The sequence below is a fragment of the Crotalus tigris genome, unplaced genomic scaffold, assembly GCF_016545835.1.
Source record: "Crotalus tigris isolate CLP2741 ecotype Arizona unplaced genomic scaffold, ASM1654583v1 scf7180000020932.1150333, whole genome shotgun sequence".
NCBI classification, from domain to species: domain Eukaryota; kingdom Metazoa; phylum Chordata; class Lepidosauria; order Squamata; family Viperidae; genus Crotalus; species Crotalus tigris.
The window spans coordinates 779,031-797,114 of NW_024098263.1; the positions used below are offsets into that span (position 1 = coordinate 779,031).

The 18,084-nt window shown below is 47.5% G+C and overlaps 1 protein-coding gene across 2 annotated transcripts; it reads right to left on the reverse strand.

The window, feature by feature from the left end:
• Positions 1–502: 502 nt before the first annotated feature.
• On the reverse strand, positions 503–17,178 carry LOC120319692 (D-threo-3-hydroxyaspartate dehydratase-like). Of its 2 annotated transcripts, none has more exons than XM_039368792.1 (9): positions 17,067–17,178; positions 15,940–15,988; positions 14,282–14,433; positions 13,057–13,337; positions 11,052–11,229; positions 8,670–8,791; positions 5,972–6,161; positions 3,408–3,513; positions 503–3,018 (listed from the first exon to the last, which is right to left on the reverse strand). In XM_039368792.1, the coding sequence occupies exons 3-9, from the start codon at positions 14,428–14,430 to the stop codon at positions 2,929–2,931; spliced, it is 1,116 nt and encodes a 371-aa protein (XP_039224726.1). In that variant the 5' UTR covers positions 14,431–14,433; positions 15,940–15,988; positions 17,067–17,178; the 3' UTR covers positions 503–2,928. The 2 variants fall into 2 exon arrangements, with proteins under 2 accessions (XP_039224726.1, XP_039224727.1); XM_039368793.1 differs by having other exon boundaries at positions 16,933–17,152.
• Between the last annotated feature and the right edge of the window lie 906 nt (positions 17,179–18,084).

Consider the following 18,084-nt stretch of genomic DNA (forward strand, 5'->3'; position numbering starts at 1 on the left):
AGCTTCCCCCATTGACTTTGCTTATCAGAAGGTCGCAAAAGGGGATCACGTGACCCCAGGACGCTGTGACCATCATAAATACGAGTCAGTTGCCAAGTGTCTCGATTTTGATCACGTGACCATGGGGATGCTGCAACAGTCGTAAATGTGAAAAACGGTCATAACTACTGCCCTTAACTGCTGGTCTCATAATTCAATGAGGTCTCCAGTTTTCTACCAGTGATTTTCAACCTTGAGAACTTTTAAGATGGGTGGAATTAAATGGTCTATTATCCCCTTTTGGAGTGGATTTTATTTTTTTCTGTTTTGAAATCAGATACTCCACACTCAGATCTCCTGATGGTCTCCCATCCCGCCACAAAACAGATCAGATTCTGATTGGCGTTTCCAGCTCGGAACCTTTTCCCAATCCATGCCTTCTATTATCCCATCGTCTTATTTTATTATTAGTTTTATCCTTATTTTCTTGCACGCTGGAAAGAGCCAAAATGGATTTTGTATGAAAAAAAAATCATAAAATGCCACAAAATAAACAATTTGCATCAAATAAAGCACTGCAAAGCAGGAAGAAACAGACATGACATCTTTGCAAAAAAAAAAAAAAAAAGGAAAGGAAGAGGCAGAACGGATATGGGTCCGGCTTCAAAAGAACAGCATAGTCTTAAAATTTCAATTTGCATAATTTTAACACTTTAATTATTTGTCTTTTTATAATCTGTAAAAGGCCCAGAGTCGCCTTGCAGAAACATTGAATAAAAGAATATTAAATCATCAAATAAAAGAATGGATCCCAAACAAGAATGCCTGGGGAGATTTAAAAAAAAAAAGAGAGAGAGAGAGAGAGAGAGAGAGAGAGAGAGAGAGAGAGGAATTTGCAATTCGGGTGGAACAACTATTGCCAACAATTTACAAGGGTTTTTACAGCCAGCCTCTCTCATCTGGAAGGTTGTACCTGCCCAATTCAACAATTGTCAAGGTTCTGTGTTTTTACTCTCCAGGATGCAAAAGACCACAATATGCCACTTCAAAGGGGTCGTTGGGGAAGATCAGAGAGGTGGGAGGAAATGTGTGTGTGGGGGGGGGGAAGGTGCCATTGGTTTCCCCCCCCCCCGCCCAGAAAAGGCCATCAAATTTTATGAGCCCCTCTTTTGAAGTCCGAGATGGCTCCAGGAATCAAGAATTGATGCCTCTGGGCTTCCTTCCTCCTTCATGTGGACTAACGGACTGGGTGGCTTTTGCTGAAGACATATGGGAGAGAAAGCAATTGATCCTGCTTATAACAGAAAGACGGAATGTTGGAAGAGGTCATCTAGTCCAACCCCCTGCTCAAGCAAGAGTCCTTATTCTATTTAGGAGAAATGGCTGCCCCTTCTCTTCTTGAAAAACCTCCAGTGTTAGAGAAACCACAACTTCTGGGGACAAGCCCTTACACTGGTGAATTGTCCCCCCTGTTAGGAAGTTTCTCCTTAATGCTAAGTTAATTCTTCCTAGGAACCAGGCTTAGCCGCGTGGAAGGACCAACGGCCTAGCCTTAAAAGCTATCGGGAGTTGCTTATAGAAAATGGCAACACTTGATTTTGATTCTGTGAATCGAAAAATGCAAGTCGGAGCGTTTCTCAATATTAGCAATGTTAAGATGAATGGACTTCGAATCCCAGAATCCCCCAGCCAACATACTTCAAGATGGATGGACTTCAACTCCCAGAATCCCCCAGCCAGCAGGCTTTAAAAGGGGAGGACTTCCACTCCCAGAATCCCCCAGCCAGCAGGCTTTAAGAGGGGAGGATTTCCACTCCCAGAATCCCCCAGCGGGCATGATTTAAACGGGGTTCTGGGAATTCAAACTACTGAGGGTAAGAACCAGTGTGCCTTCAGCTTTGGAGGCAGAATCTGAATATTGGGGTCACAGCAGCAACAACGAAAGAGGGGGCATCCTGGGAGTGGTGTCAAATCTGTAAGAGGGTGGGCGGGACCTCATGGATGAAGCTCCGCCCCTCCTTGCAGCTTTTTACCTTCCTACTAGGGAAGACTGCCTTAATTTCCAATTTGCGGGGTGTCTCATGTGACATCACCCAAGATGAAGGCCAGTAAGATGGTCGGGAAATTGCAAAGACTTTCAACTAGGTTTAGACCTTGAGGGATCAGGCCGAAATCCATCTATCTAGTCTCCATCTCAATGGTGGACTACCCTAACCATAATCCTCCACCTGATGCAAAACAAGGTCCTTTCTCCTTCCTCAAGGGATTTCAACGCAATTCAAGAGACAATAGGATGCCTTTGATACGGAGGCCTTCAGCTTGTTTAATGACTGTTTGAAGTCACAATAGCATTGAAAAAAGTGATTTATGACCGTTTTTCACACTTACAACCATCGCGGTCATGTGATCAAAATTCAAACTCTTGTCAACTGACTCGTGTTTACAACAGTCGCAGTGCCCCGGGGAAATTGGATTCATTTAACAACCGTGTTACCAGTTTAACAACTGCAATGATTCACTTAACAAACGTGACGAGAATGGTCGCAAAATGGGTCAAAACTCACTTAACAACTGTCTTGCTTAGCAGTGGAAATTTTGGGCTCCACTGTGATTGTAAGTCAAGTTCAACCTGTACTGGTGGGTGGATCCCTCTTTTCACAAACAGAATTGTTTCACCGACTTAAGTTGGTCACATCTTTATAAACCATCATTCATGGCTTCTTATGAGTTGGATGGTTCAACAACCTGTGGATTTCTGGCTTGTTCTAGAGTGGATTTTACATGTTGTACAACTAAGTTGCCAATTCAGACCTTGCTAAATTGAGATGCAATATTCCTGCGCCAACAGAAAGTTCCTGGGTGTCGAACAATTGTGGGAATCCATCATCTAAATAAAACATCCAATGACTCCATTGCCCAGGATCTGCAGATCTTCTTTATCTTGTCTTTTTACCAGCCTCGCACCGGCTTCCACGTCTCCACAACACGGCCCCCGCTATGGACGAAGAAGACGGGGTGCATCGCGGCTGTGGCACACGCCTGTCGTTTGGGCAGGACGGGGTTCCCCAAGTTGCATAAAGCAAAGAGAGAAAAATAAGACAATTGGAAACACTGCTAGCTGCATTGACAAACACACTTCCCAGGATCAAAAAAAGGCCCAGTGGATGCATTCACACAACCTGAAAAAAAAAAAAACTGCTTGGGGTTAACCTGTGTTAGCGTTGTTTTGTGGCAGAATGTCATGTGAATACTGCCAGGTTAGTCAGTTCAGGGTTCTGGGCATTGTGCAAAGCAGAAAAACTGGCGAGTCAGAATCCAGGTTAAATGGGTTGTGTGAATGCAGCCTCGGAAGACCCTCGGGAGAGGCTGGGCCAACAGCAAACCTGCACAGATGGAGCTGTTGGTTTTTAGATCCAAGCCAGACTTACGTGATAAGGAATCAGAGAGAGGAGGCTGCCCAGAGGGAACTTGGCAAAATCCAGCTTCCCGGTCATGGGTTCGATTTTTCCGTGCTCCTGAGTAATCCCCACCAATCTGTAAAGGAAGATTAGAAGCTGCTTTTCCTTCTGGATGGGATCTCCTTCTTCTGAAGACGTGCCATTTCCTAGGGTAGGAAGGGACCTTAGAGGTCCTCTAGTCCAACCCCCTGGCCAAGGCAGGAGACCTTATACAAGTAGTCCTCGACTTACAACGGTTCATTTAAAAAGTGACTTAAGATTGTTTTTCACACTTACAACCCTTGTAGCATCCCCACGGTCACGTGATCAAAATTCAGAGGCTTGGCAACTGACTCGTATTTACGACGGTCGCAGGCTCCCGGGATCATGTGATCCCCTTTTGCGACCTTCTGACAAGCACAGCCCAGGAGGGATTTAACAACCCTGTTACTAATGTAACAACTGCAGGGATTCACTTAACAACTATGGCAGGAAAAGTCGTAAAATGGGGCAAACCTCATTTAACAAATGTTTCACTTAGCAACAGAAATTTTTGGCTCAATTTTGGTCTTAAGTCAAGGACTACCTGTAGCATTCCGGATTGTCCCTTGCTGGAAAATAATGGCAGAGGGAGAAGCCCTCGACAGGCTGCTGTTCTTTAGGGAAAGCGCTGAGGAAGGAGGGCCTGAGGGCCAGAAGAGGGAAGGTCTTCTTGGTGGTGGCGCCACCGGATCTGTGGAAGTCCAGCTGCATTAAAGCCCCTTCACTTTTAGGCAGGTCTCCTCCCTCTTCCACTGACCCTTTGGCCCAGAGGGACTTGAAGGGTATTTATATTTTGAATTTTTTTAAAAAAATGTATTATATTTTTAATTATCCATGCTGTATGGATTGGGGCAGCCTATAAATTCTTTTTGAGATAGATAGATAGATGACAGATTGGATGGATAGGTGGATGGACAGACAGACAGATAGAGATGGATGGATGGATGGATAATAGATAGGTGGATAGGTAGATAGATAGATAGATAGATAGATAGATAGATAGATAGATAGATAGGTAGATAGGTAGATAGGTAGATAGATAGGTAGATATAATGACAGATATAGATCATTAATATATAAGAAATGAAAGATAGATAAAATGATAGATAATAAATAAGATTGAGATAGATAGATTAGATAAATAACTAGATCATTAATATATAAGAAATGAAATAAAGTTAAGACAAATGATAGATACTAAAATGAATTGAGGGATAGATGGACAGATCATTAATATATAATAAATGAAAGAGATAAATGGAAAATAGATAATAAATAAACAGATGAGATAGATAATAGATATAGACAGCCAGACAGACAGATGGATAGGGATGAAGAGAGAAAGAGGATTGATTGGTGTATAATAGATAATAATAATAGTAGTAAAGTTGGAAGGGACCCTGGAGGCCATCCAGTCCAACCCCCTGCTTAGGCAGGAAATCTATACCATTTCGGACAAATGGCTGTCCAGTTTCTTCTTAAAAACTTCCAGTGTTGGCGCATTCACTGCTTCTGGAGGCAGGTTGTTCCACTGATTAATTGTTCTCACTGTCAGGAAGTTTCTCCTTAGTTCTAGGTTGCTTCTCTCCTTGATTAGTTTCCACTCGTTGCTTCTTGTCCTGCCTTCAGGTGCTTTGGAAAATAGCTTGATTCCCTCTTCTTTATGGCAGCCCCTGAGATATTGGAATACTGCTATCATGTCCCCCTTGTCCTTCTCTTCGTTAAACTAGACATACCCAATTCTAGCAACCGTTCCTTATATGTTTTAGCCTCCAGTCCCCTAATCATCTTTGTTGCTCTTCTCTGTACTCTTTCTAGAGTCTCAACCTCTTTTTTACATCGTGGTGACCAAAACTGGATGCAGTATTCCAAGTGTGGCCTTACCAAGGCATTGTAAAGTGGTATTAATACTTCACGTGATCTTGATTCTATCCCTTTGTTAATGCAGCCTAGCACTGATAAATGATAATAGATAGACAAAAAAAAATAAATAGCAAATAATTTGTGTGCGCCTCAACTTACAACAATTCATTTAGTGACCGTTAATTACTGTTTTCACACTTACGGCTCTTGCAGCACCCCCCCCCCATGGTCACATCATCAAAATTCAGATGTTTGGCCACTGACTCATATTTACGACGGTCGCTATGTCCCGGGGTCACGTGATCCCCTTTTGCGACCTTCTGCCAAGCAAAGTCATTGGGGAAGCCAGATTCACTTAACGACTGGCTTGCTCGCTTAACAACTGCAGGGATTCGCTTAACGACCATGGCAAGAAAGGTCATTAAAATGGAGCTAAGCTCTCTTAACAATGGTCTCACTTAGCAACAGAAATTTTGAGCTCAATTGTCATAAGCCGAGGACTACCTGTAGATAGACAGACAGACAGATCTGGGAGAGGGATGGATAAAGAGTCAGACGGATAAATATCTAAATAAAATGACCGAGCTGGGTGCAAAGTAGGGAGGGCTGGGAAGGAAGAACCAGGCATCCGGGAATTATAGCTTCTTTACTTGAGCTCCGGGTGTCCGTCCACCAAGGCAAAGCCTGTCGGGAGCTGGCCCAGGCTGTGCAGACTTAAGCCAGTCCAGCCACAGTCCACCAACAGCTGGTTCCGATGAGGGTAGTGACCGATCACTCGCGTCCAGACCCGGACGGCCACGTCCTCCAGCTGGCAGGAGCCAATCAGCATCTGCTGGACATCTGTAAGGGAAGGAGATCCATTGGGCCACTTGTGGTCTTTTGACCGGCTTACCTGACAGGGTTGTTGTTGCAGAGGGGTGGGAAGGAGGCAAATAGGTAGCCGAAACAGCAATGCACAAGCATACCTCAAGTCATTCTCAACCTTGTGTGAACTTCATCTCCCAGAATTCCCCAGCCAGCATGGATGAACTTCATCTCCCAGAATTCCCCAGTGAGCAAGCTGGCTGGGGAATTCTGGGAATTCCCATCTTCAAGAGTCCAAGATTGAGAAACCTGGCTGTCACTAGTAATGTTAGGGGAAAGGAATGATGACCAGGAGGACTTGGGTTCAAATCATTTCCCTTCCCCTTGAACCCAGAGCTCCAGGTATGAATTTGGACCAGCCCCTCCTCTCTCCCTGTGTATCTATATAATTTTATATAATTTTTGATGTCTGTCTGTCTGTCTATCTATCTATCTATCTATCTATCTATCTATCTATCTATCTTCATCATCCATACTTCTGTATGTCTGTCATATCTATCTATCTATCTATCCATCCATCCATCCATCCATCCATCCATCCATCCATCCATCCATCCATCTATCTATCTATCATCTATTTCCATATCTATCCATCCATCCATCCCTCTCATTCTATCTATATCATGTATCTATCGTCTAGCATAGGCTTAGGCCACCTTGGCTCTTTTATGCCTCGTAGACTCCAACTCCCAGAATTCCTGAGCCAGCCATGCTGAGGGGAAAGGGAGAGGCTTCCAAGCTGAGCCAGGCTGGCTCAGGAATTCTGGGAGTTGAAGTCCACGAGTCATAAAGCAGCCTAGGCTTAGTCCAGAGGTAGGTCACCTTGGCTTTTTTATGACTGGTGGATTTCAACTCCCAGAATTCCTGAGCCAGCCACACTGAGGGGAAAGGGAGAAGTTTCCAAACTGAGCCATGCTGGCTCAGGAATTCTGGGAGTTGAAGTCCACCAGTCATCAAAGAGCCAAGGTGGCCTAGCCCTGGCCTAGCGATATCTATCATTATCCATCTGTCCATATCTATTATCTATCTATCATTCTATCAGCTATCTATTTTTCTATCTATGGCTCTCTATCTTTTTATTTAACTCTGATTTTGTCACCTATCTATCATCTCTCTCTCCCCCTCTCTCTGTCACTATCATCTCTCTCTCTTTCTCTCTCCCGCCATTTTGGCTGCAGGGACGTTCCTAACAAAAAACCGGCAGGATCTTTGTTGTCGTTTTATCCCCCTTTGGTTTTTTTTTTCATGGTGGCTTTTTTTCTCCTGGACCCTTTTTGGAACAAGGCCTGCGGCGAGGAAGCCGACATATGGAAAGCGTTAGGCCGAACATGTGCATCTGTTTAGGCTGGAAATGCCTGTCGAGCCAGCGCACAGAGCCAGTTGGGTCTGGTGGTGAAGGCACCAGGCGAGAAAGTGGGAGACCGGGAGTTCTAGTCCCGCCTCAGGCACGAAAGCCAGCTGGTTGACTTTGGGCCAGTCACCAGGAGACGGGGAGTTCTAGTCCCGCCTTAGCCATGAAAGCCGGCTGGGTGACTTTGGGCCAATCACCAGGAGACGGGGAGTTCTAGTCCCGCCTTAGCCATGAAAGCCGGCTGGGTGACTTTGGGCCAGTCACCAGGAGACGGGGAGTTCTAGTCCCGCCTTAGACATGAAAGCCAGCAGGGTGACTATGGGCCAATCACCAGGAGACGGGGAGTTCTAGTCCCGCCTCAGGCACGAAAGCCAGCTGGTTGACTATGGGCCAGTCACCAGGAGACGGGGAGTTCTAGTCCCGCCTTAGCCATGAAAGCCGACTGGGTGACTTTGGGCCAGTCACCAGGAGACGGGGAGTTCTAATCCCACCTTAGCCATGAAAGCCGGCTGGTGACTTTGGGCCAGTCACCAGGAGACGGGGAGTTCTAGTCCCGCCTTAGCCATGAAAGCCGGCTGGGTGACTTTGGGCCAATCACCAGGAGATGGGGAGTTCTAGTCCCGCCTTAGCCATGAAGGCCAGCTGGGTGACTTTGGTTCAGTCCCTCTCTCTCTCAGCCCAGTCTACCTCACAGGATTGTTGTTGTGAGGAAAGGAGGAGGAGTGAGTGGAAGAAGTGTTGGAGATGTTTGCCACCTTTTAAAAATAATAAAGAAGGGATACAAATAAAACAATAAAATAAATGAAATATAAAATAAAATATAAAATGACATAAAATATAAAATAAAATAAACAAGACAAAAATAATGAAATAAAATATAGAAAAGTATGACATAAAACATAAAATAATATTATAAAATGGCACCCAGCTTGCAGCAGAGGGTAAGAGAGGCCATCCTGAAGGTCCCAGAGCTGAGGGGAGGATCCGTCATCTCGAAGGGCATCACTGGGCATTGTGGGACCCCTTGAGGTCCACAGGATGGCCAGGCCTGATTCAGGAAGAGTCTGTGGGGGCGGGGTGTGTGTGTGTGTGTTTTCAGACAGGGGAACCTCTGTTGTTTTCCTTCTACTCACCATAAAAAATATAATTTCCCGGGTGAACTTCGCTGAGTTTGGCCATGATGGGCACCGGGTGGCTGCAGGAGGGCGTGGAGCCGATGCTGGACTTCGGGCAGGGCACCCCAGCTTCCTGGAGCCTGCGAGAGGGAATCAAAATGGACTTTCCTGTCGTACAAGTGGTCCTTGACTTACGACGGTTCATTTAGAGACCGTCCAAAGCTGCAGGCCGGCCTGGCCGGAAAGCATTTGACACGGATTCTCAGAAGAGGAGAAATTGCTCCTCAGCCCCATTTCAAAGAAAAGATTCCATCCCTCGCTCTTTCTCTCTCCTTCCTTCCCTTTTCTTTCTGCTGGCTCCCATTTCGTGCCTGCCTTTCTTTCCTTCTTTTTTCCTTCCTCCTTCTTTCCTTTTTTCTCCTCTCCTCTCCTTCCGCCTTCCTCTCTCCTTCCTTCTGTCCTTCTTCCTTCTCTCCTTCTTCTTCCTCCTCCTCCCTTCTATCTTTCCCTCCTCCTCTTTTTCTACTTGCTTCCTTTTCCTTTCTTCTTTCCTTCTTTCTTACCTTTCTTTCTTCCTTCTCTTCCCTCCTTTTCTCTCCTTCCCCCTTTCTTTCCTCCCTCCTCTCTCCTTCCTTCTATCTTTCTCTACTTCTTTCCTTTTTCTTTCTCTTTCCTCCCTCCCTCCCCGGATCACAGGGCTGGACTGGAGGACCTCAAGGCAACCACACAGGCCACCTTATTCTCTCCTTGTTTTGAAGGGGAAAAGAGCTGACATAGCCCCCCACTTCTCCCCTCTTTCAGGGGGGCGCTTTGCTCCTTCGAATTCATGGCCAGGATATGCAAAACTTTTGCAAAACTTTTCTTTCCCTTCCCTTTGCAACCCTGCTCTAAAACTTCTGCCCCCCCTTTTCTTTTCTCTACGGGGTGCAAATCCATCCCCCCCCCAGCTTTGTCTGAGCCAGTGGGAGGAGGAGGGGGGCCTGGAAAGGCAGGGGGAGGGGAGAGAAGAGGGGGGAGGACAAATGCCACTAAAGGCCACCTGGACATTGCTGGATCTTTGAAGAGGCAACTTCAAAGGGGCAAAAGCTCACCTGAAATCCAGGGAAGAACCTGGGGGTGGCATGGGGAGGGGGGGGAATATGGAAAAATCCCGCCAATAAACATCTTGCCCCCTCCCCAATTCAGCTAAGACATTTACACCGGATAATAAACAAGGATTAGCTTTTATAGCCTTTTAACCGGAATTGGGAATCTTGACCAGACTTTTTCAAAGCTGGCTAGGCCTTTTGGAGGGGGGGGGGGGCTCAATAGACACACATTTTTTTCCCTGAAAAAAGAGATATAATAGTCCTCAGCTTACAACGATTCGTTTAGTGACCGTTCAAAGTTGCAACGGAACTGAAAAAAAGGGAATAGGATCGTTTTTCACACTTAACGACCGCTGCAGCATCCCTGTGGTCACGTGATCAAAATCCAGACGCTTTGCATCTGACTCGTATTTATGACGGTCGCAGTGTCCCAGGGGGTCATGTGATCCCCTTTTGCGACCTTCTGACTAGCAAAGCCAATGGGGGAAGCCGGATTCACTTAACGACCGTGTTAATAGCTCAACCGCTGTGGCTAGAAAGATCAAAAACGGGGCAAAACTCACTGAACAAATTTCTCACTTAGCAACAGGAATTTTGGGCTCAATTATGGTTGTAAGTTGAGGACTGCCTGTAATGCAGGAAAAAAAAAGGGACAAAAATGTTGCAGCCCAAAGATGCAGATGAGGGAGGAGATGAAAACTGGGCCCGAGTTATAACTCTGCAGTGGGTTCTAGTCCTGCTTTAAGCAGGAAATCTGGTTGGGTGACTTTGGGCCAATCACTGGGAGTGGGTGAGTTCTAGTTTCACCTTAGCCATGAAAGCTAACTGGGTGACTTTGGGCCAATCACCAGGAGATGGTGAGTTCTAGCCCTGCCTGAGGCACCAAAGCCAGTTGGGCGGACTTTGGGCCAATCACCAGGAGACGGTGAGTTCTAGTCCTGCCTCAGGTGTGAAAGCCAGCTGGGTGACTTTAGGCCAATCACCAGGAGACTGGGAGTTCTAGTTCAGCCTTAGGCATGAAAGACAGCTGGTTAACTTTGGGCCAATCACCAGGAGACGGTGAGTTCTAGTCCTGCCTGAGGCACCAAAGATAGCAGAGGGACAGTCCCTCCCTCCCTCCCTCCCTCCCTCCCTCTCTCTCTCTCTCTCTCTCTCTCTCTCTCTCTTTCTCTCTCTCTCTCTGCCCAACCCACCTCACAGAGTTATTGTTGTGGAGAATACAAGAGGAGGGAGGTATGTTTGTCATCCTGAGGTATTTATAAAAATAATAAACCTGGGATACAAAGAAAGAAAGAAAGAAAGAAAGACTCACTGCTCCATAAAATTCAGAGTCATCTCCGTGGTCCTCTGGGCGACCGACTGAGTTTCTGACACCCCCTGGCAGCCATACGAGTTGCCACAATGGGCGTAGATGCCCGCCAGCTCTGTCGCGCCTTCGGAGACAGCCTTGGCGAGACGCACAGCGGCGGGATCTGAGGCTTTCACGCCGGCTGCAAAAAAAAAAAAAAGCAGAGCTGACTCCCCACCATACAGGTAATCCTCAATTTACGACCACAACTGGCCTCAAAATTTTTGTGGCGGAGCGAGGCAGTCGTAACGTGAGTTTTGCCCCATTTTACGACCTTGTTAAGTGAATCCCTGTAGTCGTAACGTGTGTCACACGGTCATTAAGTGAATCTGGTTTTCCTGTGGACTTTGTTGGTCAGAAGGTGTTGCAAAAGGGAATCACGTGACCCCAGGATACTGCGACCGTTGTAAATTCGAGTCGGTTGCCAAAGCAGTCGAAAGTGTGAAAAACATTCCTAAGTCACTTTTTTCAGTGCCTTTGTAACTTCAGTCACTAAGTGAACGGTCTTAACTTGAGGACTGCCTGCAATGTTAACGATGCCTGTTCTCTTCTGGTGCCCTCAAGAAGACCAGAACCATGGGTCCTGTTATACTGGAGGGCAGAGCTTGTGGGAATTAAAGGCCAGGATGATGAGGGCCAACCTCAAGTGCTTGAGCTGTTTGAGAAACCTTAAAACTTCAGTTTGGGCAAATGGAACCTCCAGTCTCAGGAGTAGTCTATTCTGAGGATAGGAAAACGAGAGAAAATGCAGCAGTCAATTGCAGTCAGGCCCTTACATGAAGTCTTGTGGGTCGCTAGCATCCTGTGTTGCGAGAATCTCCTGGATTCGAACTCATTACTCTGTTGATTGTATGGGGGGATGAGTTGGAGGGGCTCAGCTTGGGAAGGAAGAGGAAGAGGGAGAAGCATAAACTTTCTCAATATGGGCTTGTTCCTTATTTACTTATTTACGTATTTGTTTATCACATTTCTACACTTATGTGCTGATTCAGAGTTTCCCAGCCTTGCCAAGTTTAAAATGGGTGGACTTCAATTCCCAGAATTCCTTTGAAAGTTGGTCCTACATTTTTTGTCTACAGGAAGTCCTCAACTTACGACGGGTTGTTTAGTGACCGTTCAAATCGACAACGGCACTGAAAAAAGGGCCATTTTTCCACACTTACAACCGTTGCAGCATCCCCCACGGTTCACGTGATCAAAATTCGGACGTTTGGCAGCCGACTTGTAATTATGACGCTCGCAGCTTCCCGGGATCGCATGATCCCCCTTTTGCGACAAGGAAAGTTTTGGGGAAAGCCAGATTTTACTTAACAACCACGATTCACTTAATAACTGCAATTATTCACTTAACAATGTAGCCAAAAATTTAAAAAAGGGGGCAAAACTCACTTAACAACTGTCCTGCTTAACAACGGAAATTTTGGACCGAATTGTAGTCATAAGTTGAGGACTACATGTATTGCCTAAATCTCGGGTTTTTCTACCCAATCTTTTCCACTGTTTCTAGACCCCCCCCCTCTGGAGAATTTGGGGGTCACGACTAGCAGAGAGGAAGAGGAGGCTAAGGGGACACCACTAGTCCTTGACTTACGACCATTTACTTAATGACCATTTGAACTTAAGACCTCACTGAAAAAAATTGAGTTATGATGAGTCCTCGTACTTATGACCCTTGCAGTGTCTCTGTGGTCATGTGATCAAAACTGGCAACTGGCATGAACTTATAATGGTTGCAATGACCTTTCCAGCAGGCCTCTGGCAAGCAAAGTCAATGGGAGAAGCCACATTCACTTAACGACCTTGTGATTCATTTAATGGCCATCGGGATTCACTTAACGGCCATGGCAAAATTGGTTGCAAAATTGGCCATAAGTCAATTAGCAATTGCCTCACTCAGCAACAAAAGTGCTAGTCCCTCTTGTGATTGTAAGTCGAGGATGAATTGTGTGTCCCTCGGGAGAGCAGGTACCTCGTGCGTTGTCGCAGTCAATCTTCAACCACACTTTCCAGGGCTGGCCCGTCCGCAAAGGCCTTCCTTTCAGCCGGTCCAGGGCTTGTGGACTGTCCACCAACACCTGGAAGGCGTCCAGCTTCTCGGCCAGGGCAGCACAATCATCCACCTTGTCGAAGGGCAGCGGGTAAGCATAGAGGATGTCGTCAAAGCCGCCATCGGCAAAATAGCGGGCCTCGGCCAGCGTGGAGACCACGATTCCCCGCAGGGAGCCCCCCGTCATGAGGCGCCCGCCTTCCCTGCGAGGGAGGCAGAGAAAGAAGAATGACTGCGGGGGGGGGGGTGTTGAGCAGTCCCTGGTGCTCTCTGAACTGGGTGGTTTCCTTGCAGACCTTTCGTGACCCAGCTAGGGGACATCATCAGTGCAGGAAGGGAAGAGGAGGAGGAGGAGGAAGGACTGTGGGGTCCTGGGTGCTCTCTGAGCTGGGTGGTTTCCTTGCAGACATTTCATGACCCAACTAGGGAACATCATCAGTGCTAGGAGGAGGAGGAGGAAGAATATGACAATGGGGTCCCTGATGCTCTCTGAGCTGGGTGGTTTCCTTGCAGACATTTCATGACCCAACTAGGGAACGTCATCAGTACTAGAAGGGGAGAGGAGGAGGAGGAGGAGGAGGAGGAGGAGGAGGAAGAAGAAGGATTGTGGAGTCCTTGGTTCTCCCTGAGCTGGGTGGTCTCCTTGCAGACGTTTCATGACCCAACTAGGGAACATCATCAGTGCTAGAAGGGAGGAGGAGGAGGAGAAGGAAGGAAGGAAGGAAGGAAGGAAGGAAGGAAGGAAGGAAGGAAGGAAGGAAGGAAGGAAGGAAGGAAGGAAGGAAGGAAGGAAGGAAGGAAAGTGGAGTCTTTGGTGCCCTCTGAGCTGGGTGGTTTCCTTGCAGACGTTTCATGACCCAACTAGGGAACATCATCAGTGCTAGAAGGGAGGAGGAGGAGGAGGAGGAGAAGAAGAAGAAGAAGAGGAGGAGGAGGAGGAGGAGGAGGAGGAGGAGGAGGAGGAGGAGGAGGAGGAGGAGGAGGAGGAGGAAAAACATCTCATGACCCAACTAGGGAACGTCATCCCTCCTTGGGGGAGTTTGTGTCATGGAGGAGGAGGATGGTGCAGAGTCCGAGTATCACCCGGGGCAATTCCCCTGCAGGAGAGCCAAGCTGAGCATTGCTGATGAAAGACCCCCACACTCACAGCGTCTTGTGGGTCTTCATGTGGGGCCTGAGGGCCACCCCCAGCGCTTGGCAACGCTCCCGCATGCGCTGCGCATTCCTCGAGGCTACGTCCAGATCCACCGTAAAGGCCGGAGTCGGCAAGTCCGCGACAGGCCGTCCTAACCACATGCTCTGCAGAGAAACATAGATGGAAGTCAGGAATCACCTAACTGGGATGCGCTGGGTTCAAGAAGCTGCTGAAAGGGACTGAGGGCTGAATCCCAGCATCCAAGAGATGGGAGGGGTTTTAGAGGTCATCTAGTCCAGCTCTCCCCATCCTTTCTGGCTTGGCGCACCTGCGGGTAAGGGAAGGGATGATTCTATGTGAGTACCGCTTCTGGTGCAGCCCACTTTTGAACGGGCCTCGGCCTGGGGGATGAAGGACCCTTGATTTATTCCAAGCCCCTCCTCAGTGCAGGCTCCGTAGAGCTATGTTCCTCAGCCTGGGGCCATATGGATCTTGCGGCCCCCCAAGTAAAAAAAATTACAATGGGGCCCCATGGCGCATGGTGACAGGCACCCAAACAAGCAAGGTGTATTTTACTAAGTCCTTGCCTGATATCCACTCATTTAATGACCATTTGAAGTCAGAACGGCACTGGAAAAAAGTGACTTATGACCATTTTCCACATTTAATAGGGCTCTATGACCAGTCCTCGCACTTATGACCATCGAACCGTCCCTCCTCCTGTGCTCTTGGAAACAGAACGTATTTACGATGGTCGCAGCGTCCCGGAGAGGGTCACCTGACCCCCTCTTGCGACCTTCTGACCCGCAAAGTCAATGGGGGAAACCGGATTCACTTAACGACTGATTCAGTTAATGACTGCAGTCATAAACAACCATGGGGCAAAGGCCGTGAAATTGAATGTGATACACTTAACAAATTCCTTGTTTGGCCAGTCGTAAGTCAAGGCCTACATGTATACTGCAAGAGCCACTGTTGATGGCAGGAAAAGCTCCAGATACTGTCCAGCGTCGGTAAAGGACCCGGATAAAAGGGGGGAAGATCAGAGGAGAAAAGCAAGGTCAGATGGGGAGCCCGGCCCAAAAAATATTTAGATTTCCTTTGGTAGAGCTCCATCCATTTTAACTTAAATTACAGATAGTCCTTGACTAACAACCACAATGGAGTCCAAAATTTCCATTGCAGAGACGATTGTTAAGTGAGTTTCGCCCCATTCTACGACCTTCCTTGCCACAGTTGTTAAGTGAATCCCTGCATTTATTAATTTAGCAACACGGTTGTTAAGTGAATCCTGCTTCCTGCTTCCCCAGAAGGTCACAAAAGGGGATTACGGGGCCCCGGGACACTGCAGCCGTCATAAATATGAATCAGTTGCCAAGTGGCTGAATTTGGATTACGTGACCGGGTCATAAGTGTGAAGAACTATTCTAAGTCACTTTTTTCAGTGGTGTCATAACTTTGAAATGTCACTTAAACAAACTGTTGTAAGTTGAGGACTACTTTGCAATAAAAATGCAAAACCAACAGGTTTTCTAGCAGAACTGAGAGGTCCTTATTTATTTATCTCCATAATGTTTTAATGTGTTATTAATAATGTGTTATTTCTATAATGTTTCACAACCACCCTGTGAGGGAGGACAGAGTGTCAGAGTTCCAGCAGAGATACCTACTGCCACAGGCGATCAGATTTCTGAATGGCGGATGTCACTGGATCAATGTCTGTGGAGCAAAATGTTGATGGGTTGGTTAGATTTATATCCCAGAGTGGTGTCTATTCCTCTATTGGTTTTTTTCACAACAACCTTGTGGAGTGGGCCGGCTTGAGAGTGGTCCAAAGTCCAGTAGGCAGCTTCTTGACAGGAGGGGGAAGCCAGACCCTGGGGCCCATTGCTGTTAGTCCCACAGTGCGGTGCACTGATACACACAAAAAAAGACGCCTCTGGACCCACAAAGGATTGCCAGGACTTCCCTTGGCCCTTTTCTGACTGGTGGACTTCAACTCCCAGAATCCCTCAGTCGGCCATTTTGATGATACTGGGGGCTTGGATCCAGCCCAGGTCTTCAAACTTGGCCCTTTTATGACTGGTGGACTTCAACTCCCAGGATTCCTCAGTCGGCCATTTTGATGAAAGTACAGGCTTGGATCCAGATTCTCAGGGGTCTTCCAACTTGGCCCTTTTATGACTGACAGACTTCAACTCCCAGAATTCCTCAGTCGGCCATTTTGATGAAACTGCAGGCTTGGATCCAAACCAGGGGTCTTCCAACTTGGCCCTTTTATGACTGGTGGACTTCAACTCCCAGAATTCCTCAGCCAGTATTGGATGAGGAATTCTGGGAGTTGAAGTCCACCAGTCATAAAAGGGCCAAGTTGGAAGACCCCTGGTTTAAAACATTGTTTTTCAGCCTGGGCCATTTTAAGATGAGTGGACTTCAAGCCCCATAATTCCCTGACAAGCAAGCACGGACTTCAAGTCCCAGAATTCCCTAGCAAGCATGTACTCCAAAATTCCACAGATAGCTTGCAAGCTGTGGAATTCTGGGACTTGAAGTCCACCTGTTGAAACAAAATGGTCAAGATTGGGGGAAAAACGCTGTTTTTCGAAGATTTTGCACCCTTCCTCCCCCCCGTTTCTTTTGTGCGGAGGGGGCAATTTCCAAACCTGGCTTGATTTCAGATTGCAGATCGGGCGCCCGCAAACATCTTGCAAACCTTGCAAACTTGCAATCGCCTACAGAGTCAAAGCAACGTTTGGATGCGTCCCGGGGAAAGACGCAGGTTTGCACCCCGCATTACCTCTCGGGGCGCTGGAAAAAAAGGGGCGCAAGGAGGGTCACTCCATACTGACTATCCAGACCCGTGCAAAGTCCAGCTGGGAGGGGCGGTCACGTGAGCAAGTGGGCCGGTTCAGCTCTTCAAGGACTGCAAGTTCCAGAGTGCTCAGCCAAGCACCCGCGAGGCATTCTGGAAGTTGTAGTTTATTGCGTGGGGAAGTGGCCGGCTGGAGAGAGCTGGAATGAGCTTTTTTGCAAGATAGAGTAAGAGATGCCATAGATAAATTCATATATTTGTGTGGGTGTGGGTGTGCGCGCACGCTTCAAAGTTTGTAAATGTGTAAAAATATTGCAGCAGTAAACTAAAACGTACTCGGGCACGAAAGAGTTAACAAAGCGGACTTGCAGCGGGGGGAGGAAGAGGAGGAGCATTTGGAGGTTGGGGTTTTTTTTCCGCCCGCTCGCTCTATTTTTTTGCCTTGCCGGGACCGTAGAACCACAAAGCCAGTTGGAAGATAGGGGTGGGGATGCGCATGCGCTTTACGAATAGATGCCGTGTTGGCTTTGTCACGCGCTCCGATTCCACCCATGGTGAGTTATGCTGGCCAACAGCGCCCCCTGCCGATGAGAGAAGCTGTTTTAGCGGGCAAGTGAGCGATGTGCTTGTTAGTGCGTGGGAAGGGGAAGTTTTCGACCCGCTTTTTTGCGGGTTTGGTGCAATCGAAGTGCTCTTGCGTCGGCCTCCTATGGAGGAGAGGCGGAGAGCCCGCAAGTCCCGTAGGATGAGGGGCAGAGAGCAAGGCAGGGAGCCCAAACTGCAGACGCTTGGGAGTTGCAAAAGTTTTGGCGTTTGTTCTCCTTTGCAAGGCTTAAAAAGTTGGCAAGCATATTTATTATATTTATGCCCCGCTTTTCCCCAAAGAGTTCAAGAAGGTGTGTCTGGCCCTTCCTCTGATATTTCCCCATAATAACCCTGCAAGGAAGGCGCGCGAGAGAGGTGGGGCAGAAAGTAATAGAATGACAAAGAGTTGGGAGTGACC

Coding starts and splice junctions, on each gene's coding strand:
- LOC120319692 (XM_039368792.1), bottom strand. CDS start 14,430: ATGTGGTTAGGACGGCCTGTCGCGGACTTGCCGACTCCGGCCTTTACG. Junction 8,792..11,051: donor ACTCTGAATTTTATGGAGCA/GTGAGTCTTTCT, acceptor TCCCTCTCGCAG/GCTCCAGGAAGCTGGGGTGC. Junction 3,019..3,407: donor TCTCTCTGATTCCTTATCAC/GTAAGTCTGGCT, acceptor CCCAAACGACAG/GCGTGTGCCACAGCCGCGAT.